This window comes from Xenopus laevis, chromosome 1L (assembly GCF_017654675.1).
Source record: "Xenopus laevis strain J_2021 chromosome 1L, Xenopus_laevis_v10.1, whole genome shotgun sequence".
In the NCBI taxonomy this organism is placed as follows: domain Eukaryota; kingdom Metazoa; phylum Chordata; class Amphibia; order Anura; family Pipidae; genus Xenopus; species Xenopus laevis.
The window spans coordinates 170,015,993-170,043,944 of record NC_054371.1 but is presented as its reverse complement, the minus strand read 5'-3'; the positions used below and the strand labels follow the sequence as shown (position 1 = coordinate 170,043,944).

Below are 27,952 nucleotides of genomic sequence, written 5' to 3'. Positions count from 1 at the left end.
TTAGTGCCCATAAGGTACGGAACGCATAAGACTACATCATTTGAGTTGTTTTTTGTTCAATAAAATATACTTTTAAATTGCATCAAGCATTGGAGTGAAGTCCAGTTTGTGCCGTTCCTACTACGAAAATTATATTGCATTTATTGCCTCCCATAAGATGAAGGTCTGGGGCTTTTGCACCTGGACCACCATCTTTATTGGTAAATCAACCCTGATATACACTAATACCATCACTGGATATTTGTCTCTACTTGCTTAATAATACATTTCAACCCTGTACAGTATATGACGGATCGGCCCAAAAGCAGCACTCCTCTTAACTTCATCATGTACCGATGTTCCATACACTGACAGTGATGCATCAGATTAAACCAATTATTGCACAAATATCCACAGTATATGAATATTTGTTGCGGGCCATTATTTTGCAATGTAGATAATTATGGAGAAGACACCGGACTGTTAGTTTAAAAATTGAGAATTTGCGTGTTTCGGGCACAACTGCCCTTAATCATAAGCATGAACAAGAGCACGTTAAGAACATTGTTTATATAGTATGTACTGACAGTGACCCCTGATGGCAGAATTAAGTAATGAATTCCTAAATGAATGGATAACTATAATAAAGTGAATAACATACTACCCTATTGTAAAATATAAGGATATTATAAGTCACAGACGAGTTCCATGACCATATAAAAGCACGAGGCCAAAGGCCATTTAACTCTGAGGTTACTGCTAATATCCTCATGTTTTCCAACAAGGGGTACTTTATTTAGTATAATACACAAGTTTAAGTGAGTCATGTGACAAAAATGACCTTCTCACCGTTTATAACTGATGACATCACTAGTCACCATTTATAAGGATATAATTTACAGGATATTCATGGCTTTTGTGTATTATATAGTGAATAAAGTACCCCCTCTTGTAAAATATAAGGATATTATAAGTTACCGAGGAGTTTCATGACCATATAAAAAAAAAACTCAGAGTTAACTTCTAATATCCTGATATTTTGCAACTGGGGGTACTTTATATATTATAATACACAAGTTTCAGTGAGTCATGTGACAGAAATGACATCAGAACTCACCGTTTATAACTGATGACATCAGAACTCACCGTTTATAAGGATATCATGGCTCTTGTGTATTATATACATATACGCCTCATATGGCGTGATGACATTTGCTCTACGGGAAACTCGGAAAAGTCCATCTATGGACTTCAATATGGACACAAGCACTCTGGACTATAGGAAGTCAAAAAACTACAAACCTCCTATTCAAGGACGAATGTCTACCGAAACAGAGAATAAGTCAGCCAAATGGAGAAGGGGGAATTACGACAAGACAAGGAGAGGAGGAAAGAAACACCACGGATACAAGATAACATCTAGGAGATGCTCGTCCCGGGAGGGGGAGGAAATATTAAATGTGGTTAACCTGTCTTCTTTCCCCCTTACAGCCAATCAACAAGAGGTTTTAAGTAAGGTCTTATCTTTTGTGCCAGACTGTCACTAATGTTTTCCATACACTTATTGATGTTAACAAATTGGTAAGGAAATTAACATTACGCAGACATTTTTATAATGACTCTGTAAGTGATACACATCTGGCCATACCAGATATGGATTCTCTTGTCACTCCAGTCTCTGATAATAGGGGTGCAGATAATGATAGTTTGTCTATGGGGTCTGATCAGCTTAACACTGATTTATTTGATTTCTCTGGTCAAGTATGTTTACAAAACTTAGAAGATATATATTTTGAAGGAAATAGCCCTAACCAAAATACCATAACACAAATCTCATTAGGTTTAAGATCGAAAAGTAACTTTTACCCTATTAATTCTCGTTGTCCATCTATGGATATTTTCCAGGACCTGATTGAACAGGACCTATGGAAACTGTCTAAATATAGGGGCAAAAATCAGTCCCCAAACTTTAACATAAATGACAAAAAGGCACTGAAACAATTATACGATAATCCAAATATCACTAAAAGCCAAACTGATAAAGGCGGATCAGTGGTAGTGCTTAATACTGGGGATTATATTATGGAAGCCACCCGCCAATTATCGGATGATGATAACATATCTTAAATTGACTAAAAATCCAATTGAGAAGTTCCAATCTGAGTTTGTTAATTTGGTCAAATTTGGTGTATCCTTGTGGGTGGTAGATCTGAAGGATTTGCCCTTTTTACTTCGGGATTTTCAGTTTACCCCGGTATTCCATCATCTGACAAAAATCCACAAATCTCTAACATACCCCCAGGGTAGACCATTAGTCTCAAGTATTGATTCCCTGAATGTGTGACTTTCAATCTGGATTGACCAGTGTCTTCAACCAATAGTAAAAAATGTAAAATCTTACCTAAAGGACACGGTCATTTATTATCAATTTTAAAGGACATACCATGGTCCAGTAATTACACTTGGTTAACCATGGATGTCCAATCATTATACTCTTCTTTCTGTCATCTCAGGGGGACACAGGGAACGATGGGGTTAAGCTCCATCCTCCGGAGGCATGACACTTGAATAAGTGGGCGTGGCCATCTGGCTTACCCACACACACAATATACTACCATAATTTTTTTTAAGTGTCCTGCGCACGGGAGGATGGACCTGCACGAGACAGAAAGAGTCTCAACAGACTATCTACGTTCAGCTTCGGCTGATACTCTGGGTAATACCCAAGGCAGGGCCACCTGACTTGAAGAGGTTAACCCCCCATTCTCTGCAATCTCAGGTGGGCGTTTTAAAAGAGCGTGAATGAGAAACCGTCTGGGCGCTCGTCATTGGAACCCACGCTGCGTGTCAGCTGCCATTGCTTGCAGGTTTTCTCCAGATACCTGCTAGAGCGCAGAGGGGACATGGAGTACCAGCTGGTGAACTCTGCACACTTACCTCACATTCCTAACATGGCAGAAGTTGGGCCAGTGGCTTTTTTCACCAGGGCGGGGGGAAAAGTCTCCGCTACAGCACAGGTGAGGTATTTGGCCTGTACCAAGTGTCAGCATATGTTTTCAGGGGGCCAAGGTGAGCCGCTGTGCAGGTCATGCACCATGGAGCAGCTAGTGCTTCAGGGGGGCCACCAGAAACCCAAGCAGTTAATGTCGCAGACTAGTTCCAAGGTCAGCCCTCACAGCCAAGGGTCTGGGACTTCAGTAGAACCCCCTCCCCCACTCTGAGCAGTGCAGCTTTCCCAGTCTCTCGCCTCCATACAAGGATCACCTGCCATCGCAGATAATTTGGGAAAAGCAAAGCTTAGCCACAAATCCTCTGGTAAGCGCAAATGGGGAGAAGATGCAAAAGGCTATACTGCCAACCTGTCTAACTCTGAGGAGTCTTCTCCTGAACAACCCTCAAAGACATACAAGATGGAATTCCCCAACAGGATCTACTAGCATCCACACAATCAATCGCTGAGGCATCCAGTTATCTCTGTGACCTCGTTAGACACATCGCAGATCACAGCTCGCACTTCCGCATTATCCATAGTGGCAGGCAGAACACTGGCTCAAAAACTGGTCGGCGGACTTGAGTTCTAAGAAAGCACTAACATCAATTTTAAGGGCCAACGACTGTTTGGGGAAGAACTGGAGAAAATCATCTCCCAAGCAACGGGAGGAAACGGGAGTACCTTCCTCCCACAGGCCAAGAGCAGAGCCGCCACTAGTAACTGAAGGGGAAGATTTTTTCGAGGTTCTCGAGATGGAACAATTCACCAAAAAGGTCTCACTTTCGTTCCAAAGGCGGTGAGAAGAACCGTACCCCATGGAAGACCAACAGGCCACATAACAAGCCTTCAGGAGAGAAGACTACTTCAAAATGATGGAGCACCCCCTCCGGAATCGTTGCAGCAAATGGGGAAAATTGTGACGATTCCAGGAGGTCTGGATTCAGCATTCTTCAGATGCATGGGTCAACAAAACTGTTACGGAAGGATATCATCTTGACTTTATAACCACCCCTCCTAGGAAGTTCATAATGTCCAGGGTTCCCACCAACCCCAGAAAGAATCAAGCCTTTTTGGATTGCATGGAAAAGATGGTGACAGCTGGAGTAATCGTCCCCGTTCCGTCCTGTGGAGAGATTCTCTGGTTTTTACTCCAATCTGTTCACAGTACCCAAGAAGAACGGCTCATTCAGACCAGTGCTTGACCTCAAGGGCCTCAACAGATTTATTCGATCAGTATGGTTCAAGATGGAAACATTGCAATCAGTGATCCGAGGGATGGAGCAGGGACAGCTAATGATGTCCTTGGACATCAAGGACGCCTATCTACATGTTCCAATATGGCCCCCTCATCACCGGTACCTTCACTTTGCCTTCTCGAACATATACTATCAATTTGTAGCACTGCTGTTCAGACTATCGTCTGCCCCCAGGGTGTTTACCAAATTAATGGCAGTGATGGCAGCCACACTGAGGATACAAGGGATCTCTGTGACACCGTACCTGAACGACCTCCTCCTCAAGGCCAGATTCAAAGTGAGAGCCGATTAGCCTACTTTAGGACTTCGGTTGGACCATCAATTTGTCGAAATCCAACCTGAGTCCCAGTCACAGAATGACATTCCTAGGCCTAGAATTCGACACAATGACTCCTACCTCAGGAAAAGCAGTGCAAAATCAGAGAGCAAATCAGCTCTCTAATCAGCAACCACAAAACGACAGTACACACAGCAATGCAGGTACTGGGAACAATGGTGTCGGCAATAGAAGCAGTCCCATTTGCTCAAATACACCTCCGTCCACTTCAAGCCAGCATCTTAAAAACATGGAAGGGGGACCGTTGTCCCAACCTCTAGTCCTACCTCAACCGACAAGAACGTCACTGCAGTGGTGGCTGAAGCCGAACAATTTAGCCACAGGCCAATCATGGGTGATGTCCACAGACGCCAGTCTCCAGGGCTGGGGTGCAGTATGGGAACATCGGTCTGCACAAGGTCAGTGGTCTCCCAGGGAGTCCAAACTGCCCATAAATATACTGGAACTAAGAGGCGTAAAACTAGCGTTAAACCAATGGACGCAGGTACGCCAAGGGGGAACGCAAACTCAAGCGGCGCTGGCGGATGCCAGACAGATTCTTTATGGGGCAGACCTCAACCTAGTAAAGTTGTCTGCAATACACATCCTGGGAGTGCCCAACACAAAGGCGGACTTCCTTAGCCAAAACCAGCTAGACCCAGGGGAGTGGGAATTCCACCCAGAGATGTTCAAACAGCTAGTAGATCTCTGGGGACAGCCAAGCATAGACCTATGGCATCCAGATCCAATCGCAAAGTAAAAAGATTTTTCGCTCGCTACCATGACCCCATAGCAGCAGGGGTGGATGCCATGACACAACATTGGCAGTTCAACCTCGCATACATTTTCCCTCCTCTTTCTATGTTACCATGAGTCCTCAAAAAGATCAAGCAGTCTCGATCCACAATAATAGCAGTGGCCCCATTTTGGCTGCGGAGGACCTGGTTCACTGACCTTCAGGAGATGTCAGTGGCACAACCAATCCGGCTAGAGACCAGACCTGCAACAGGGACCGATACTTCATCACAATCCAGGACTGTTCACTTTGACAGGATGGCTGTTGACACATCCATCTGGCGAAGCTGAGGTCTAGCTGAAGATGTTATAGGCACATGTTAAAAACTCGCAAGCCTTCATCATCCAAATCATAGGGTATGACACTCTTATTTCAAATGGTGTAACAAGTCTGGATTTCCCTTCCTTGAGCTTGAGATCTCCGTGCATTAGTATGTGAATCATCCCGGGGTCACTGCTAGTGGTGCTATGGTCTGAGGTCGATGTGAGTGGTGCTGGATCATTATCACCCTCATGACTTGTATATTTCCATACCAGCAAAGAGAAGGAACCCATTCATATCTGCTTTCAGGCATGTATGGGCAAAGGTAATGGCTAATTGTCTGCTGTGGGTTGTTCCATTTTTGGGCAATTTTTTAACCAGGATAGATTTGATGCCCCAGTTCATGTCACACTGCCTCTATAGCCACTGCATTGGCTTTTTAGAACTTACCAAGTTTCTCTGTGTCTTGGGCTGTTGGAGTGTTCAAGGGATACTCAATATGTAGTTCCTCACTACTGCACGACTAATATTATAAAATATTCCAATTCTGCTCACACTGAAACAGGATCTGTGCCCCAAAACTGTTTCTTTTATTCTTGAATATCTGTTGAGTCCCCCCACACCCACTGCAGACTCTACATGGTATGATCCACTAATTTAGCAATGTTGCCAAATGAGCAGAATTTCCCCCCATTTGGACAGCAGTACCGTGGACCAGGTCAGAACAAATGGAAAATAAAAGCGAAGACCAATTGAGAGAGGGCAGTTTCAGGGCAGTTTCAATTTGCTGTGCTCCTCCCCAACAGGACTTTCAAACTTGCTCAATAGATATCTGCTAGAGAGAAGCACTAAAAGAACCCAAACGCAAGCCAATAAGCTGCTAACAGCCTGCAGGGGCTAAGTGGGCAGTTTGTATCAGCCTGTGTAAGGCTAGCTTTACACCCCATGTGTAAGTTATTATTTAGAGTTAAAAAATGGGGTTTGTGTTTACTGGTAACACACAATGCTGTTTTAGTTGTCATTTTTTTCTAAGAAGAAATTCGTATTACTGATTTACAGCCTATTGTCAACCAGCAACACGATTTACCTTACAGTTGAAAAATGTTCTAATGTTGCTAAATGTGATCATTTGTAATACCCATTCCCTCACAGTCCTTATCCAGGCATGCAAATGTTTCTGCTTTTAATAACATTACATTTCTATTCCTGATTGGGGATCTTTCTGTAATTTGGTCATCCATGCTTAAAGTCAACAAAAAATTAATTTGAACATTAAGTAAACTCAATAGGTCTTTGCTTCCAATAAGGATTAATTATGTCTTAGTCTGGATCCAGTACAAGGTACTGTTTTTTATATTACGGAGAAAAAGGAAATACTTTTTAAAAATTTTAATTATTTACATGTTTCCCTATAACGGATGCCATATCTGTATATCATATAATTTTAAAGGGAAATTTAAGAAAATGCAGTTGTAAGCAACTTTGTAATGTACATCAATTAAAAAAAAAAACTAAAAGTTAACTTTTAGTATGTTATAGAATGTATCTAGCAATTTTGTAATTGGGCTTCACTAGCCCCAGCAGCCAAAAAACGATTCCTTTGCGAGGTCACAATTTTATTATTATTGTTACTTTTTATTACTTATCTTTTTTTCAGTCCTGCGTAATTCTTACTCGGTCATAATCCAGTATATCATTCACACAGCTACCTAATTGCTAGGTAAATAAGACAATAGCAACCAGATAGCTACTGAAATACCCGACTTCATAGCTGCTGAATAAAAAGCTAAATAACTGAAAAAACACATAAGATAAAAAGTTGGTGAATTACCTCTTAAAGGGGACCTGTCACCCGAAAAAATATTACAAATCCATTTTATCACGTTAGTCAAGCAAAATAAACTTTGATTACACTATATAAATTATTTGAATATTGTTTCCTTCAGTCTGGAAATGTATAATTATAATTTGCAAGCAGACAGAAGCCATTTTGTGGACACTGTTATTAATGCAAGCCTTGTTATCATCTTAAAATCGTTTGTGCACCAGTATGGGGGACCTGACATCCATTCCCATGCACTTGCTACACAATTAAATGGTAAAAAGAGAGGGGGACTGTGGGGAGTGCAGTAACATCTAGGAAGTACTGAATGGAAAGTGCAAGTACTTGCCTAAGGCATAGAGGAGGGTAAGGCAATATTTGATTGACAGCTGAGATTGACATCTATGAATACTTTCATAAAAAAACTAATTTGGATTTCATGTTTACGTTGAATAGGACTTTTATTATGCAACTTTTTATATCTGGGTGAGTGGTCCCCTTTAAAATTTTACAAAGATTTTAAAGTTATTCGTAAATGTAATTACTTAAGAAAATATCTGTCTGTCCTTTGTTATTCTGTCTACTGCTTTTCTTTACATGTACCACTGAAGCAATCTAGCAGTGGTCAGCTCTCCTACAGCTAAGACTCCACCTCCCACAGTGAACATAATCACATGCATGCATACATTCACACTCTCTCTCTTTCTCTGTCTCATCTGCTTGTACCAGGTGACTGGTGTACCCTATGTGCATGTGTGCCCAAAGGAAATAATTCCAATATTTAACATGCTTATTTAAAATTGACTATTTACATTGGGGCTCATTTATAAACAGTGGGCAAAATTGCACCTGGGCAGTAACCCATAGCAGCTAGTCAGTGATAAGCTTTTTAAGCCAGTTGCAGGTTGAGCACTGAAAGCATCTGATTGGTTGTCATGGGTTACTGCCCAGGTGCAAATTTGCCCACTGTTTATAAATAAGGGTATCAAAGTAATTAAATTATAATGTACTATTGCTCTGCACTGGTAAAACCATGGGGACAGCCATTCAGTCGCAGTTGTTCTATGTAGGGTTGAGGGGTAGGGTTTTTTAAATCAGGGGTTGAATTCTCATTTAACTTAAACAATTTGTGTAACGTATGCATAAACTTCTGTATCAAACAATGACATTCTCAGGAAAGAGTGTAGGGCTTAAATGTAGGGGGAGTTCCAATGACCTCCAATGAGTATTTCAGAGCATTGGGTCCCTAAATATATGCAATTTACCTAACTTATGGAATCAGTGTCAGTTTTAAAGAAACTTATCTAGCTTGAGTATCAAACAATGAGAGCTCAGAACAGAGTGACATCAACTATTTAAACAGGTATGGAACCTATTATCCAGAATTCTCAGGACCTGGGGTTTTCTGGATAATGGATCTTTCTGTAATTGGTTCTTCATACTTTGTCTATTAGAAAATCATGTAACATTAAATAAGCCCAATAGGCTGGTTTAAATTAAAACTTAGTTTGGAGCAAGCGCAAGCTACTGTTTTATCATTACAGAGAAAAAGGAAATCATTTATAACATTTTGGATTATCTGGATAAAAGAAAGGCTATGGGAGACTGCCTTTCCATAAGTTGGAGCTTTCTGGATAACAGGTTTCTGGATAACAGATCCTATACCTGTATTGGGATCTGTTTACTGAATAATATGAGTATATCCTACATGAATTTTTATCAATGGAATGACTGTTTATTGGGCCACGCAACAACATCATTGGGCCCCTAAACTTTGGCAAAAGATTATGAACATATATTGCAGCTGCTTATCAGTCTCACATGACTCCGTATAGTTTCTTGGCTCCCGCAGTTGCAGTTTACTCTATAGTTATACCCCAAATTTTCAGTAACGTGAGTTTGTATCAGAGTAGCTGTGGTTGAGAAAAGTACATTCAAAATTTTGGCCCTGCAAAACCTCCCTACTTGTTAGATGGTCATTTGTGTAGCACTCACAAAGGGTGTGACCTATTGTTCTCTCTGTGTTGGTCATGTTATGTATTTGGGAATACCTCCCCCACCCACCAAGTTCACTTAGCAAACTTGTGGCAATAGCAGTGGTAAATAGTGAATACCGCAGTGAAAGGACTTGTATTTTATTACTTACTATTCAGTTCTGTTGATGATAGTAACTTATATTCTAATTATTAGTATTATCTTTTTTAAAACTTCTTTTTAAAACTCTTTTTTTGTTTCTTTTTTTGTGTAAGAACTCTGCACACGTTAGATAAAAAATACAACAACAATGCATCATGGAAATGGACCAACGTCGACCCCTCGCCAGTTGCAGAGGTCCAGATCCTTCACAGGAAATGAAGGGGAAGAAGCAACCATGCAGACAAGTTTACCCCAGTCACCTGCTCCATCATTTACCCCGGCTGTTAGTTCTCCTGCACCCCAGTCACCAAGTTACCAAATACAACAACTAATCATGAGCCGGAATCCAGTGGCTGGTCAAAATGTAAATATAACTTTACAAAATGTAGGGCCTGTGGTTGCAGGAAACCAACAGATTACACTTACACCACTGCCAATTCCTAATCCTGCTTCACCTGGCTTTCAGTTCAGCTCCCAGCCAAGAAGATTTGAACATGGTTCGCCATCTTACATTCAAGTTACCTCCCCAATGTCTCAACAGGTACAGACTCAAAGCCCCACGCAACCCAGTGCAATGCCAATTCAAGCATTACAGAGTGTAAGGACTGGGACTGCAGGGGCTAGTTTGAGCATGTGCAGCCAGAGTCCTACACGTGGGTTTGTTGATGCCAGTGTGCTGGTGAGACAGATAAGTTTAAGCCCATCTAATGGAGGACATTTTGTTTTTCAAGAAGGCACTGGTATTGCACAAATTGCACAGGGGGCCACAGCACAAGTACAACTTCCTGCAGGAGCGACACAGGCTACCATGCATGAACGCAGACTTTCCCAGCCCCATTCTCAAACAGGTGGAACCATCCATCATCTTGGACCACAAAGTCCTGTAGCAAGTGGTGCCAATATGCAGGCTTTAGCTACTCCTAGCCACATAACAACTACCAACTTACCACCACAGATAAGTAGCATAATTCAGGGTCAGCTAATCCAACAGCAGCAGGTGCTTCATGGACAGCAGCTGGGCAGGGCTATCAGCTTTGACAGAACTGCTGGAGGGATGATAGCTGGAGTGGCTGGTGCATCATTTGGAATGAGCACACCCCCTACTCCAACAAGTCCATCCCGTGCTGCAGGTCCCCAGGGTCTTTCTAATCTTCTCATTACCACAACAGTGAGCACCACTCACAAAAAACAAAGTAAGAAGCTGGAAGAAATCCCCCCTGCTACTCAAGAGGATGCTCGAATGAGGAAGCAATGCTTGGATCATCACCAAAAAAATATGAAGGCCCTAAAGGAAAACTTTAAGGAGTATCTGATTGAGCTTTTCTTCCTGCAACACTTTCAGGGGAACATGATGGATTTTCTGGCATTTAAGAAAAAGCCCACCTTGGGTCTCCAAGGTTACCTTCGACAGAATGACTTAGATGTAGAAGAGGAAGAAGAGGAAGAGCAGTCAGAGGTTATCAATGATGAGGTAAGATGCATATTTTCTTTTTTTAAATTAGGTATGATCGATGTAATTTTTGGGACTTGCATACAGAAATATAATACAGTATTCCATCCTTGTAGCAGACTGTCTCTAATTTTAATTTTGTTGATGAGTAAACATTTGCTTTCTAACTTTTTTCATGTTTCAGAACTGCCATACAGTCATTCTTATGTTTTGGCAAACTAATGAATGGACTAAATGGTTAAAATAATGAATACAATGCCTAAAAGTTATAATTTGTATTTTAATTTTGCATAAGTCATTTTGTAGATTTGTTTACCAGGTTCTTTGGCACAGTGACCTCTTTCCCTGCAGAACAATAAGTTTTGGTGTCTGATGTACAGGGCTATGGTGAGACATTACTACACAAGGAGTAAAGTTATTTCATGTTTTTAAAATGATACTCCTGGTAGCAGGAGCAATGGGTTGTGCAAAGTACAGATTGTTAGGCTGATGACATGTGGCCCTGCCAAGTAGAATGGATCCCCAATAAAAACATATTCTATGTGTATGACTGGTCATGCACCGGATCTTTCACATCCAATCCACACATTATGTTGAACCCATAACCGACCCAAATCCTGCCCACTTCCATACAAGCCCCACTCCAACTGGGGGCCCTAACTGGAGTACCCAGCTGCCCCCCCCCCCCATGGTGGCCCTGCCATTACGAGTCATGGAATACCAAATTGCCAGACAGGATTATTTGCATTTACATTATGTGTTGGCATACTAAACAATGTTAATACCTCAAAAACTTTTTGTGAAGTGTGATTTTGTGAACTAAAAATTATAGTATCATTGAATTTAGTGCCCTTTCATGTAAAGTTCTGGGAAGAATATAAAATATATCTGCTGAATTTGACACTAAAGTGGCTATTAATATAATAATATAGCATATATAATATCAGTTTAAAAAAAACTGCAAGCACAGTTTATTCTGCACAACAGGGTGCTACTGGGCCTATTGCCCCCTGATGCCACTATTCACTCTTAAGGGCAAGGCAATCCTAAAATAATAATTTGCCCAATAAAAGAAAACATAATTCTGAGCAACATTCCTGTAACCGCATCTTGGCCACCCCCTGTGCCATAGGATATACAACATTACTTTCTTACCATCCACAAGTTCCTTTGCTATATGAAAGGGTACTGGGAATTTCTCTCATGGCAGTGCCTCCACATGTGAGATTCCAGGATAAACCTATGGGTGGCCCCACTAAAACAAATAGAACTTTCTATAACTGGAAAAGTGCAGACTAACCCCTGCCGCGTGGAACCCGTGTGGTACAGTCCTTACCAGGCAAAGTCCCACACTCCACTCCTGGTGGATAAAGAGAATCACAGACATTTTTCTCCCAAAGAGCTCTTAACTTTCCCCAGGCAGCACTACCTGCCCAAATACCTCTTCTATTGGACAGAGGTAGTTGCTTCCACATAGCAGGCACACAAACAACACTTGTTTTCTCAAACAGGGGACATGCTGGAGCCTTTCACTACCATCCCTCAGGCAGACACACGTGGGGGCTCACACAGAGCTGGCACAGGCATCCGCAACAATTCAATCCCCAGACTGGGCTCCAAAGCTTTCCTAGCCAAGCACACAAAACTTGCTTAAATCTTTTTGGCACGCATCTCTTATCAGGGTCTCGTTATCCCCAAACCCACACAGGGCATCACCACCCAGGTGGTTCCGCCATAGTTGAGCTCACAAAGCTCGGGGCCCTATACCCCATGACCCTCAGAGAAGCTTGAATTCCTTAGATTCCCCTTACATCTTAGCTACAGTCCTGCATTTCTGACTGGAGGGAAATCAGGAAGTAGACTGAACACTGAGGACATGGCTGCACAGTTATATGAAGAAGTTACACAACAGTGACACATTCTGGCCAAACCAAAGATTTGCCAAAGCACACTGCATTAGGGACTAAGGACTCGCTCCCCCTCCCTTATCCAGTTTAGGTCCAGAACTTAGCTGGCCAAGCAGGGGATTTCCAACCATGCGGTACTTTTAGGACCATAGGGAAACTTAATCCTATGGATCCCTACATTCCAATATAGACTTATTAAAGTGTTTTAGTGCTTTTAAAGTTATTTGTAAAAACAATTGCAATTAAAAGCAGCTTTTTCTTAACTCCTGGTTGTTACTTTTCAAGCAATGTTACAAAAGTCTTCTTGAAGAAACGTTGTGTATGATTTGCAATTTGGAGTGATGTTGAATCATATAGAATAAATACACACTTTTTCAAGAGCAAGTGGATCTGTGCAAAGTTTCTAGGCTATGTGCAAAACTATGTAAATAGAATAAGTATAGGTGTATGTATAAAGTGGTGCATGTCTGGTGCAAAAATTAAAGGATACTGAAAACATTTTATGGGGATGTATCATACAGTCTCTATAAAACAGAAAATATGCCAGTCCTTGCCAATCAGGTCCTGGGAATGAAAGGGAAGGATAATCATAAAAGTGTCTGTAGCCATTTAATGCATCAATATATACTGTACATGGAAAGTTTGTGCCATTGGGACAAGACTGGTGTAGAATGTTGCCTTCATTACATTGCTTTAAATTAGTTCAAGGTTATGCATAGAGTGAGCCTAAAATAAGTGTCTTGCTCACCAACACAACACCACTGTGAAGAAACCTGCTAAGTTTTAAACAAATTATTATATTTTTTACTCCTGTTTTTATTCTCTTAACCTGGGAACAGGCAAACAAAGTGCTTTTTCTTCACTAGGAGATCCATCTGAATATTCTACAGAAAATCCCACTTATCATACAGAGTTTGTATGCTTTTGGGCATCCTATGCTGAATTAGACTATTATTCTCTGATTTCTGGAAGATAATAAATTCATCAGTCATCAACACCTAGACACATTTATAATAATGTGTAAAGATGGCTTTGGTGCTTATTTAGTGAAATGTATATTTAGTTGAAATATACCAGATCAGTTTATCACAATAATTCAGCTTGTAACCTCATGTTTATTTATAAAGTTGTGTAATGATAAAAATGTGTAACGGAATGTACAATTTTGGCATAAAAAGAGGTGTTTGTTTAAAGTGCAAGTCAACCCCAAAATAAAAATTTTCCTAATAAAAGAGAAAACAATTCTATGCAACGTTCCCATATACTCTTCATGTATTCAGTGCTTTTAAAGTTATTTGTAAAACAATTGCTATTGAAAGCAGCCTTTGCTTACTTTTTAAACAATGTTGCAAAAGTCTTAGTTCTAAGACAGGTCTGTTAATTAGCTGCCTTGCCTTACATTGTATTACAAGGACAGAGAATTGAAAGGGACAGACAGACTCTGCTTTCAATAGCAATACATATACAAATAACTTAAAAACCACAGAAAAATGTAATGAATGTGTATTGCAAAGTTGCTTGGAATGATGTTTTCTTTTATTAGACTAAATTTTAATTGGGATTGACTTGCCCTTTAAAAGAAGCATGGCATTCTCCCCAACTTTAGACTATTGACATCAATGAGATATGCCAGGTCTACAGCAATATAAAATACTAATGCAATGTTCTGCTTGTCTTGAAGTGAATATATTGTTTCTATATTCACCTATTAGCTGGTTTTAAGGCATTCATTTATAAAAAATACCTTTAAGACTTCAGCGTCTTTTAAGAAAATGCTTTTATATGTTGTGCCAAGTGTTGCTGTTTTTGTCGCTGTCAGTGGGAGAGGTTTCCGGCTTACCTATGCAAAGATCAACAACATGGCAGCTATATTACAAATATGGAGAACTGGTGGGTAATATGTTATGCACATATATGTTACTGTTTGAGGGAACATACGTGAATGATAAATCATGTTTAAAATAGGATATATTTCTTTTGAATGTTATCAAACTTTATGTGAAAATATCCACATGGTGTAGAATAGCCAGGATATATAATGGAAAGGTGCTTTGTATGTCACTTCCTCCTCTTTCTTTTTCCTTTCTGTTTTTCTCTCCTTTTCTTCCTTGCCCACTTCCTGCTAATGCAGTACACCTCACCCTTTCCCTGGAAGTTGTCGCTGTTCCAAGGGTTGTATGGTGAGACATTTGCTCCTGCATCCATTGCTTACTGTGTTGGGAGCTCCTTTGAATGAAACCCGTCTGTCATGCCAATTTGCCTTCCTTTAGACGACAAGGTCAGAAGCAACTCTTGACTCCAGCTTGGATGGGCACAAACAATCTGGCATCAAGGGCTGTGTACTGTTCTGTGTTCCAAAATCAGGGCCTCCTAGACTCCAATTTCATATTTGCTAATCCTTCACAAGCATCTTAAACTACTTCAGAATCAAGCCAGTCCAAATCAAATTCCAAACATTTAAATTGGTTACTACAAAAAACAATACGTTTATTCATTCATTCAAATCCATGAGAAAACACAAAAATCAAAAAAGAAAGTGATTTTCCCTCTTCTTGAAATATTTTCTCTCAGGTAAAGATTGTGACAGGAAAAGATGGGCAGACTGGTACTCCTGTTGCTATAGCAACCCAGCTTCCTCCTAATGTTTCTGCTGCTTTTTCATCTCAGCAGCAGCCATTCCAGGTACCTTTTTGATGGTTCTAAAATGTGGCCTCATCTCAGATTTGATTTTTTTCCATCCATTTTCTTTTTATGAACAGATATTGTATCTGTATTTTCATTTTTAAAGGCCATCATTCTCTCATTTAACTCCTTCACCCCGAGAGAGACTCCTTGGTGGTAGACAAAGACACACGTTGTGTTAAAACACTGCATATTACACAGTGGTTGCAAGAGGGCCTAAAATGTGATCCCATTTTTCAGATCCTCTTTGGCAGTGCTCTGTCAACAGCTAAAATGCTTCATCACATGGTGGCCACCATACTCAGGGGTGAAAGGGCCCAAATTGATGTCTTCAGACCAAATGCATGAGCAAACATTTGTGATAATGAGCAGCTTGTGTATATCCTGCATTTGTCTCCTATAACTGTTTATTTTTTGTCATTACTCTTGTCAAGCATTCCCTTTGTTTCCACCACTTTCATAAACTGAAGTCTGAGGACCCTTCAAATTAATGGTGAACTAAACCTGCAAATTGATGGCCTATTCAGTGATCTGTAGACTAGCAGAGAGCATCCTCTTTTAGGATCAAGCCAACAAATTGCGAGGACTGTAGCATTGCACCATTATTAGTACACAGTTCTCAAGAGTATTGCTTATATATAGAAGCACACATATCTGCATTCTTTAGATTTTAAAATAAATAGATCTTTATTGCCTCTGTGTTTTGGACAAGTTCATATATACATACATATGTAACAATATCTCTGGGGTTTCCTGTAGTCACATTCAGTCCTTGTTCTGGAAACAGAATGTAAAAATAATAAAACTAAACAAATTATCAGGAGTATAAGCAATAACTTTTTTTTATTTTTGCATAATAATAGAAAACAAAACTATAAACATCTTCCAACATGCATTAATAACCAAATTAGGCAAGATTTAAAGGGAGCATTTTTGCATAATGAAAGAAAATAAAACAATATAAACTGATTAACTGTGGTGTGTGTCTCTACTGCTGAAACATTGTCCAAAAATAAGTGTAGATTCCTGAAAAATTCCTCATTCCATAAATAAAGTTATTCACAGTAGTCTAATCCCAAGCAGAGCCCCAGTCCAAGGGCCATGTAATTTAATGTAATCAAGAAAAAAACAAAAGCGGGATAGACTGTTGAGAAAGGAGCCCAGATGACATATTCAAACCTGACACGTTTCGTGCCAAGGGTGGGCATTTACTCATAGGTCAGCCTTGCTTGATTAAAATAAAACAATAATCAACTTTTGATATTCATGAGTTGCAAATATGCAACGGTTTTAGAGTTGTTTGAATATATGATTGCAGTTGAAAGCAGTATTATTCATTTGTGCATTGCTGATTCTTAATATAATGTAGCACAAGTCAGCTTTCCTGGAGCCATGATTCCATTTTCCACAATGTCTTGAATACTTCTAACAAGTAATTTATGGAAGACTCTTTCTCTGTGAGCAGAATAACTGATCAAATCAAATTGGGTTAGACTTGTGACCATCTATTCTCCAAGCCACTGATCCAGGCCGAGTCCATGTAAGCCGTTTATTGTCTGCATACTGTAAATGTCCACATGGTTACCCAGCAGGTATTCTGCACACGTTTCATGAACTGCCAAAACAATGGCCAGTAATTCCAATTTGATTGAATCCACAGATGACAACTCTCGCAGGCCACAACTCTTTCTGCTATCCGTTAACACCGCCTAGTCCTTGTAAGCTTACACCCGTATGGAGCTGGAAAGGTCACAGTCTTACCAAGATGGTTATTAAGGAAGCCTTCAGCCAGCCACTGCCAAATTCACTCCATCAAATCAGGTACACTGGCCAGTACATCGTTCATTGGCTAGAATGCTACCACAGCCACCTGTAACAAGTACTTTTTGGAAGAATTTCTCTTTTAGTAGAACAACAACTAGGAACAGTAGGAAACACTGATCAATGGGTCACACTTTGGGGCAGATTTATCAAAATGTGAGATTAGAGCTCTCCACATAAAAACACCCAATTTGTATTCATTCATATGGGATTTTTAGAGGCATATTTATCAAATGGTGAACTCTAAATCCCATGATTAATACGGTTCTAAATATCCCATAGGATTGAATAGAAAATTGGTGAGTTTTTCTGTGAAGAGCGCTAATCTCACATTTTGATTAATCTGCTCCAAAATTGTGTGTGTAGTGTATAAACTCTTTTATGGCCAATGTAACATAAACAGTCCATTACCTAGCCTCACCCTTACAAGAGGCTGTCCCTATCTACATAGCATACCTCCCAACTGTCACGTTTTTCGCAGGACAGTCCCGATTTTGACCTGCAGTCTTGGATTGTTACTGAAATGTCCTGACTTTCTCTTTGATCTCATGCACTGAACATCCAGAAAACAGATACATTTCGTAAACTAAATTAATTAAGAGGCTTTTGGCAGAGAGCCCAAAATACATGGCAGCTGCACTTAGATACATTTGTAACAGAAAAGAAACAATTGTAACTATTTAAGATGAGCAGGTCTCTTGGGGAGACTGTGACTTGCAGCTTAAAGGCAATTAACCTTCATTAGCAAAATTGTAACCATAAACCTGACCCTAAAACCCCTAGAAATGTGTCAAACTTTCCATAACCTGCCAAATTTTGTAATATGAAGTGGTATTTAGGGGGTGTGGCCATAAAATGGGCATGGTCAAAAATGTTTGGCCCACCTCATGTGGCAAATCTTTTTGTCCCTCTCTCTATTTTCCAAATGTTGTGAGGTATGACATAGCCAAAACAGCCCGTCAAATTCCTCTTCCTCCAGCAGAGAAACTCTCCTTCAAGAAACTTTATTAGTCACATAAAAATATGAACACCAACCAGAAAAGAACAGAAGCATCTTTACAGGTCTGTTTTCAAGGAACAGACAAATACTGCTTTTAGTGGCAATTACATTTTCAAACAACTATAAATTGAAAAGTTTAAATTAATGTATATTGTAAACTTGCTTAGAATTAAGGGCTGTGGTAGCAGAGCTCCTGGTCTTTGTAAAACCCAGCAAAGAAGGTTATTTTATTTATTTATTTATTTATTTATTTTGAAAAGGGCAGAAAAAAATATACACAAAGAGCAAACATTGCTAACATAATTATTTAAGGTATGAAACAGTGTCAGGGGATGGAATATCAGTGGGTGGGGAACGCAGTGGCACAGGGCCAATATATATATATACACACACAGTATGTCTTTGGTCATGCTTAAAAGGAGCAATGGCCCAGCACACTGTGGTTGTGGCTGCAGCAAATACTGCTGATGGCCACACTCGAGTAGCCACAGCAGACCAGAAAATTATCTTCTGTGCTTATTTTGCTTTGCTTATTTTCAAGGACGAAAACAAAGACCTTAATTATACTTCAGTTCATTTATTCTGAGTATCTGCAGACTGCTGCATATTTAGGGTGTGGGGTTCCATTTTTATATTTTATATACTAACTAATAATTATAGACCTCTTAAATTAGTAGCTGTTTATTGGTCCTCGGGCCTCTGCTGGAGAATTCCTAATCCAGCTCCAGATATTATCCAGTCATTTTTGCTACTACCTGTTTACTACTACCTATTTTAAGACCAACTAAGCATTAGTTTAATGCCATTGCATCACAAGTGGATATAAGATTAATATTATCCTTTATTGATATAGCACTTCACAGATTATAGATTATTCACATCAGTCCTTGTTCCTGAGGAGTTTACAGTCTAAATTCCTTCACACACTATGGGTAATATTATCATTCGCCAATTAAAATGTCTGTATGTTTTTGAAGTGTGGGATGAATCTGAAGTCCTCAGATGAAACCCATGCAGAACATATAAACATCTTGCAGATAGTGCCCCTAATGGAATCACACCTAGTACCCTTAGCTTGGGCTGCCACCTTTTCTGAAAAAAAACCTGCCTTCCTGTATTTTTTTTCTTTTTCGAACATCGATTTTACTGGCAGGCTGGTAAAATATTGTCAAGGCTGCAATCCTAACCCCAGTGAGGCAAATCAGCAATTTTAAGCAGTGCCCCATTACAGTATATATACATTAAATTAAAAAAAATTATGTTTTACTATTCTCTCAGGGGTCCATTGGCTTCTGTTATGCTTTGCCTATGTCACATCAGCTGTGTGTTGGCTTTCTCTTTGCTGCTTTTGTACCCGATACTTCCTTCTCTGTACTGTCTTTGCCCATTCTCTGTAATCTCTCCCTTCTGGTCTGAACAAGTATCTGTTGGCAGTTAGATAAATAACCACAGTGAATATACAAGGCTCTCCTTTAGCACAAAGGGGCAAACAAAATGTAAAATGTGTATGTTTTATGCAGTAATTGTGGGGTTCTGGGAATGTCCAAATCCACAATATCATGCATAGAATACATATAGCCATTATACAGGGCATTCACAGGGCTTGTAATGCATAGGTAAAAAATATTCAAGCAGCCAATGAACTGTTGCCAACAGAATCACTGACCTGTGAATTTTAGTTAGCAGACACATTGTTTACTATTATAAATATATATATATATATATATATATATATATATATATATATATATATATGTATATATATATATATGAAAAAGAGCTGCTGTATATAGCCAGAGCTACTGCAAGTGCTGAGTGCAGTTTCATCTGCAAATCGCCATAATGCAGCATTTTTTGCCATAATTCCAGCAACAACCCATCTGCCAGTGCCCTGAAAATTCAGTTTGGTGTCATTTAGGGATGCACCAAATCCACTATTTGGGATTCGGCCGAATCCTTGATGAAAGATTCGGCCGAATACCGAACCGAATCCGAATCCTAATTTGCATATGCAAATTAGGGGCAGAAAAGAAAATTAGTGCTCCTCATCTGCACCTAAAGATGGCAGTGGCTTCAGAGTTCCCCTATGTTATCAGCGGAGAGCTTGGCACCACAACATGCAAATGAAAGGTATGGCTTTGGCCTCATGTACCTTTAATGAATTGCATAAATTCATGCAACAACTGAGGGAAACTTTGTACAGCAACTACATTTGTGAAGAAATGAGCCCTAATGTATTTAGATTTTACACTACTAGACTAGATTTAGTGGCCACATTACTGAACATGTTTATCAAAGGGTGAAAGGACAGTTCATACCATATACCTGAGGAGATCTATTTGAAGTGTTATTCCGTTTTATGATTTACTATTCCATAGTTCCTGCCATTTGAGTTTTAAAGTGAAAGGACACCAGATCCACCTGACCATGCCTAGTTGCAACCTCACATGTCCCAATACACCAAAACACACACACACTTTCTGTATTTGCCACCCTTTTGAGGGCCATGGTTTGTGACATGACCTTTAAGTTATAATATTCTGTTCTTATGATACATATGGGCATTTCATTTGCATTTTCAAATGCAAAATACATAGTGCACACTTTGATGCAATTTACACAATACACATTGTTTAGCACTTAGAGGCAAGTGCATAGCAGCTGTTCAGCCTGCACTGATGTACTCTGCAAAGTACAGGTTAGCGTCTACACAACTAACTCAATTTACTTAAGTGGACCCTTCTTTGCAACCATATTAGTGAACTGCACAGATGTTGCAGCAAACATTTTGTTTACCAGAGCCACACACAATGTCTGCGTTGTAAGCCTTAAGGGCTCTTACACACGGGCCGTATTTCCTGCACTTCCCGGCGTTGCGCTTTCTTCCGTTCAACCGCAGGGGAGCGCAGGAGTAGACGCACTCCATTATTGTGAAGGGGGCTGTACTCAAACAGACACATGTATCCACCGAACGCAGGTGAAATGCAACATGCTGCATCCCACCTGCGTTTGGCTTTTACATGCGTCTGCGTGAGTACAGCCCCCTTCGCAGTAATTGAGTACGTCTAGTCCTGCGCTCACCTGCGGCTGAACGGAAGAAAGCGCAACGCAGGGGAGCACAGGAACAACCACCCGTGTAAGAGCCCTTAATTGTTTTGTATTGCCACAGATTTTGAGGTAAAATGACTGACAATTGTTTGAAAGCAAAGGCATCTGCACAATTAAATTTGGTATTGATTCTTTCTCCGCAAAGCAATTGTTGGTGCTGCTTCTATTCTTGCAAACAATCACATACAGTAATCCTTATATGAACTATTCTGATTGTAATTCAGGGCTATATATAATGTTGCTTTCAGATTTATTTAGCAGCCTACAGGTCCATATTCTAAGAAGAAATGCAATTGATTATTTTTTTTTGTTTTCAATTGTTTCCTGTTCATCCTTTCTTCATCTTTAAATTAAAAATGCTTTCTGGATACTAGAGCCACTAGCCCCAGCATCCAGGAAGCAGATTATTCTTGGGTCTTTGTTTTTATAGTTTTATTAATATTATCCATAAGTTCAGGCCTTTCCTATTCATTCTATTCATCTTTTCAGTTTGCCATTTAGACTTTTGCATGGTTTCTGGGTAAGTGGAACAATAGCAACCAGGTTACAGTTTATATCACAGAATCAAAAGCTGCAGAACAAAATGTCAAATAATCTAAAAAAAAAAAAAAAAAATTACCTCATACAGCATTCAAAGTAAACTACCCCAGGATAGTAATTTGTTATTTTCTGGGGCGTTCTATTCAGAACAATTTGAGGTTACAGTTGTTATTGAATTTTTCTGCTAAAACCAGGCTTTTCTTATATAGTTAGCTTTGTTTGTTTGTACAAGAATGCGAAATGGAAATGCACTGAAGAAATATATAGCTTATCAGTATATCAGTGTAGTACAAAATTCCTGTAATTCCTTCTATGAAAGTAATAGGGATGCACTGAATCCAATATTTGGGATTCAACCCAATCCCTGAATCTATCATGAAAGCTTCGGGACGGATACCAAACCAAATCCGAATTCTACTTTGCATGCAAATTATGGATGGGAAAGGAAAAAGTGGGGAAGAAATTTTTTACATTTGTGTCAAAAAGTCACGTGATTCCCTTTCCCGCCCCCAATTTACATATGCAAATTAGGATTTGGTTTGGCCTGGCACAATCCAATCCACTATACACAGAATCCTGCATTCGGTGTATCCCTAGAAAGTGCTTTGCTGCTCAGTCACTGTTTTGGAGATGCAGCACCAGGACTTGTGTGTGAAGCATTCAGAAGTAAACACAGGGGTATTTGTGTGTCATTCTGCACTATGCATGTTGTCTACATGCACATGTTAAATTACAAATGCATTCAAACCATCTTCTACATGCCTCACTTTCCACTTTGTGTTAAATTTAGATGTATTCCAATGACACTGTTAAGTAATGCCTAATAATAAAGCATGCGAGAATATGCAATATATTTGTTGGTGCCCAATATAGAGTATATTATGCAGATATACTTTTACAATATACCAACACTGAAATGCAGGCTATGATCAGCAAATTGCATGTTTGAACATTTACTCATACTCCATAACTTTATAAAAGATAACAATTTCCCACTGCTTGCTTTACAGCTTGACATTATCACTTTCCCTTATGCCTGAACTACTCATTTACAATATGAGTCTAACCAAAGACATCTGCTTCCCCTATCCTTATGAAATAATGTGAATTATATACATTGTATTGACATAATTAATTTCTCTTAATATCTATAAATGTGCCAGTGCAATATCTTAATTGTTATATTTTCATGGTAGTTTTTTTTAAATCACCTTTAAGTTAACTTTTAATATGTTACAGAATGGCCAATAAGCAACCTTTTAAGTGGTCTTTGTTCGTTTTTTTTATATAGTTTTTTTAATTATTTGCCTTCTTCTTCTGACTCTTTCAACTTTCAAATGGGGTCACTGATCCCAGCAGCCATAAAAACTATTTCTATGTAAGACTACATGTTATTGTTGTAGTTACTTTTCATTACTTATTTTTTCTATTCAGGTTCTCTCCTATTCCGATTCAAATCTATCATTCAAACTAGTCCAGGTTGCTATGGTAATTTGAACCCATGCAACCAGATAGCTGCAAACTGAAGAGCTGCTGAACAAAAACTGGTATAATTAAAAGATAACATAATAAAAAACATAAACCAATTGCAAAATATGTTAGAATATTACTCTCTTCATCATACTAAAAGTTAACTCAAAGGTGAACAACCCTTTTAAGGTACCATAATTACCCCTTTTCCGTGTTGTCTGTACATTTTTTCATGAAGTGCTGTAAGTCTGTTCAGGTTTTTAAATAAAAGGATACTGGTAGGATTCTGTCATGTCAACCCCCCTTCCCCAAACTCAATGATGTAACTGATGCAAAATTTAAATTTTTCATTAAAAAAACCCTCGAATTTTTAAGATTCTGCAAAAAGCCTGAATCTGAAAATCCGCCATCTCAAGCATGTCGAGGTCATGTATAAGTCAATGTCCCTATTCCAGTTTGAAGATATTGTAGTTTGTGCTGGGTTTGGCCTGATATTGTGAAAAACTTGTGGTTTTTGGGCAATAACCTGAAAAAAATTGAGGGATTTGGAATAAAAGTCTGATAAAATAGTATGATTAGTTTTTTTTTTGTTCCATTTTATTGAATTTTTCCCCGATCCGATTTATTGTAATGATAAATCAGTCAAAATCGTGGATGGAAGTGTGGTCGAGCTTTGTTTAATAAGAAAATTAGATAAATTCAGATTTTAGTAAATAACCTCCTGTATATTCAGACTATCAGGTCCTAGGAATGGAGCTTTTAAGAAATACTCCCTTCCTTTTAACTGCAATTGTATTTGTCTTTCTTTTCACAAATAGCAAGCACTCACAGGGAGTGGTGCAGTAGGAGCAGCAAATACAATAGATATTGAAGCCTTTAAGAGGCAGCAAGTGCTTACACAAACAGGTATGTTCTTGCAAAGTGCATGTATGTTGAATGTGTTTTTTTGTTAAAGAATACATTTTTTCTGCCGTCCAGTTTCTGGAACTTGCAGGCTCGAATTTCTTTAGCAGTGATGGAAGTTGGGCTATTGATAGATTGGGTCAGGGTGAGATACAGCTGAAAGGTCAGAGGGAATATAGCGGAAAAAATATTAGGCTTGGGTGATGGTATGCATACAGTTTTTTGAAATCTGTTTATACATATTACACCACTGTTTGTTGAAATCTGTGTATATATATATATATATATATATATATATATATATATATATCTATCTGTATATACTGCTCAGTGGCAACAAAATTTTGTGTGGCTGCCAGATTCTTCAGCTAATTATGGTCATTATTTTAGTTTTAAAATGGTCTTGTGCTTTTGATAGCTGTGTATACCAGTTGGTATTATTGTTGCTGTTTATGAAACAAGTGTTTCTAACACCTGCAGACCCCAGTAAGAGGCCGCGCCTTGATGTGTCTAGGCATGGAATGGTGTTCCAGCATCCAGGGGTGACATCGGGGGTGCCACTTCAGCAACTCATGCCTACTGCACAAGGTACAGCCGACAAAATGGTTTCTTTCATAATTTCCAAGTTCATACTTTAGGAAAAGAAGGTTTAAATGGTACTGAAGCTTTGTCAATGGACAGTATGTATTAGTGTACATTAGTGTACATGGCTACACCTGTATATATTTATGTTTAACCCCCCTGCAGAAAAACAAAGACACCACATTTGAATTTATACTGTAACCTAAATGTAACATTTTACTTTTTTTGTCTAGGAGGAATGCCACCAACTCCTCAGACTGTACAGCTAACAGGGCAGAAGCAAAATCAACAGCAATATGATCCCTCAAAAGGTCCACCAGTGCAAAATGCAGCTAGCCTGCACACACCACCTCCTCAGCTCCCTAGCAGGGTACAGGCCTCTAATATCCCTATTTCTTCTCTCCCTACTGCTTTGCACCTGGCACAGCAGCAGCAACAACAGCAGCAGCAGCAAATCACTGAAACTCAAATTCAGCCCCAAATTCAGGTACAAGTTAAATCCCAGCCTGCTAGTGTACAGATCCCAGCTTCTCCACAGAATCAATTGCCTTCGCAGATATCACAGCCACTGCAATCTGGCTTCCACACTCAGATGCAAACCGCTGTATCACAACCACAAGCAGCCATTCAGCAGCAGGTAGTTTACATTCTGCTTTTGTGCATTTTAAAAATCATGCTAACTGAATGAAAGGTTACAGTGGTGCATAATACTTTATCTAAATGTTTGTTTTCCTTTAAAGGAAAGATTCATATTTGCTCAACTGTCTATAGCAGTGATCCCCAACCAGTAGCTCGTGAGCAACATGTTGCTCTCCAACCCCTTGGATGTTGCTCCCAGTGGCCTCAAAGCAGGAGCTTATTTTTGAATTTCAGGCTTGGAAGGAAGTTTCGGTTGCATAAAAACCAGGAGTACTGCCAAACAGAGCCTCAATGTACATTGACAATCTACACATTGGCTACCAAATGGGCAATCACAGCATTTATTTGGCACCCCAAGAACATTTTTCATGCTTGCGTTGCTCCTCAACCACTTTTGCTTCGGAATGTTGCTCACGGGTTCAAAAGGGTGGAGATCCCTGGTCTATAGTAATCACTTGCTTTATTTTGCTATGTAAAATATTGTTCTAAGACCTGTAGTGTTAATACTAATAATCAGTACACCATAACATTTTTTTGGACTAATAAATTGTTGTAGATTACTGTGAGGATGCACCTTGTTACACTAGCGCTACATTCACATAAAGCATTTTATGCATTTATATACTGTATGTGATTAAAAGCACAACATTTTATAAGAAAGGAAAATTATACACTTTACTTATTGAGTTGACTGTAAAACAAACAAAGACAATGAATTCAAATGGACAAATATGTATCTTTGTTTTATTTTGTTAGACTGTAACTCTGGTGAGACCAGGTATTGACTCTCCACAGCAACGCCTTACAGGCAACACACAAACCAACGCATTTGTTGCTCCTGCAGCCATCTCCACTGCTAACCCTATTGCATCCTTCTCGCTGCCAACAAACAGAGCTTTGCCTGCCACAAGCAAGTCTATGATAGCCTCTGTCTCCAAAGCACCAGGCTCTGCTGGAACTGCTGGCACTAAAATTCAGGGTCAGTTACAGATTCCGTCTGGATTAACATCTGAAAACTCTCAGGATAAATTGGCTGAGCAGGTTAAACTGGTAAGAAAACAATCATTGCATTTGCCTCCATTGTTTTTCCTAAACAAATCTATAATTTTCAATGCTATTTTAAAGTGGACCTGTCACCCAGACACAAAAAGCTGTATAATAAAAGTCCTTTTCAAATTAAACATGAAATCCAATTTCTATTTTTTATTAAAGCATTCATAGCTCTTGTAAGCTCATTTAAACATCTCAGCTGTCAATCAAATATTGTCTTCCCCTCCTCTATGCCCTGGGCATAGAGGCGGGGCAGACAATTACTTTCACTTTCAATTCAGCACTTCCTAGAAATTGCTGCTCTCCCAACATTCCCCCATTCTTTTCACCATTTAATTGTGTAGCCAGGGCATGGGGATGGACATCGGGTCCCCGATTCTGGTGCACAAACGAGATTCTAAGCTGATGCAAAGCTTGCCTTAATAACAGTGTGCACAAAATGGCTCCTGCCTGCTTGCTATAATCCCAGACTGAAGTAAACAAGATTCAAATAATTGATATAATGTAATTAATGTTCATTTTGCTTGACTGATGTGATAAAATGAATAATCTTTTTGGATGACAGGTCCCCTTTAATTATGTTGGGACAAAACATATTGTATAAATAAAATTGTATAAATAAATTGCTATATGTCTATGTATGTGAGCCCACCCTGTTTTTATTATTTTTTGTTGGGTTACTGGAAATTGTTCGATCATCTTTTTTTTTTCAGATCAAGACAATGGATTTGCTATTTGATTCTAATTGCACACAAAATGTTCAGGTGATGGTAGAGGTTAACTATTAAAGCATTTAAGTACAACACTGATCTGGATAATCTCAGTCATCCTCAGTTGCTTTTGTTAATGTGCAAATTTGGCTGACTGATTTTGTTGCAGGGAATTCCAAAAAACAGGCAGAAGCTTGGGAAAAGCCTTGCTTGAGAGGAGAAGAGAGGCAAACATCATGAGCAGAGCATAGGTTGTGTGAACAAGTGTATTTTGAGATCAGAGCTGAGATCTAGGGAACAGCTTAATTGTTCAAGGTCTGGAATATGAATGCTCCATAGTAATGTGAATTTGATTTGAGAGGACATTGGGAGCCAGTGAAAGGAATTGCATAGTGGCGCTTCTCATATGGAGGGATGAAATATATGAAAGAGATATGAGATAAAGGTTACATTTTGCAGTTTACAATTGGCAATTTGAGAAGTGATTCACGGTAGTGCAACCTTTGTTTTGTGCTTTGTAAATGAGTACAGG

General features: G+C 39.3%; 1 protein-coding gene across 6 annotated transcripts in view; it reads left to right on the top strand.

Annotated features, from left to right (window-relative positions):
* ep400.L (E1A binding protein p400 L homeolog) overlaps positions 1–27,952 on the top strand; it is a 107,699-nt gene that overhangs the window by 23,105 nt on the left and 56,642 nt on the right. For 4 of the 6 annotated variants that reach the window (XM_041567165.1, XM_041567166.1, XM_041567163.1 and 1 more), the window contains exons 4-9: positions 9,672–11,029; positions 15,487–15,597; positions 24,355–24,442; positions 24,920–25,027; positions 25,255–25,658; positions 26,417–26,710. In XM_041567165.1, coding sequence (XP_041423099.1) covers positions 9,707–11,029; positions 15,487–15,597; positions 24,355–24,442; positions 24,920–25,027; positions 25,255–25,658; positions 26,417–26,710 — 2,328 coding nt within the window. In that variant the 5' untranslated portion in view covers positions 9,672–9,706. Of the gene's footprint in view, positions 1–9,671; positions 11,030–15,486; positions 15,598–24,354; positions 24,443–24,919; positions 25,028–25,254; positions 25,659–26,416; positions 26,711–27,952 lie in introns of those variants that run through there. The other 2 variants (XM_018262333.2, XM_041567172.1) reach the window with 2 other exon arrangements.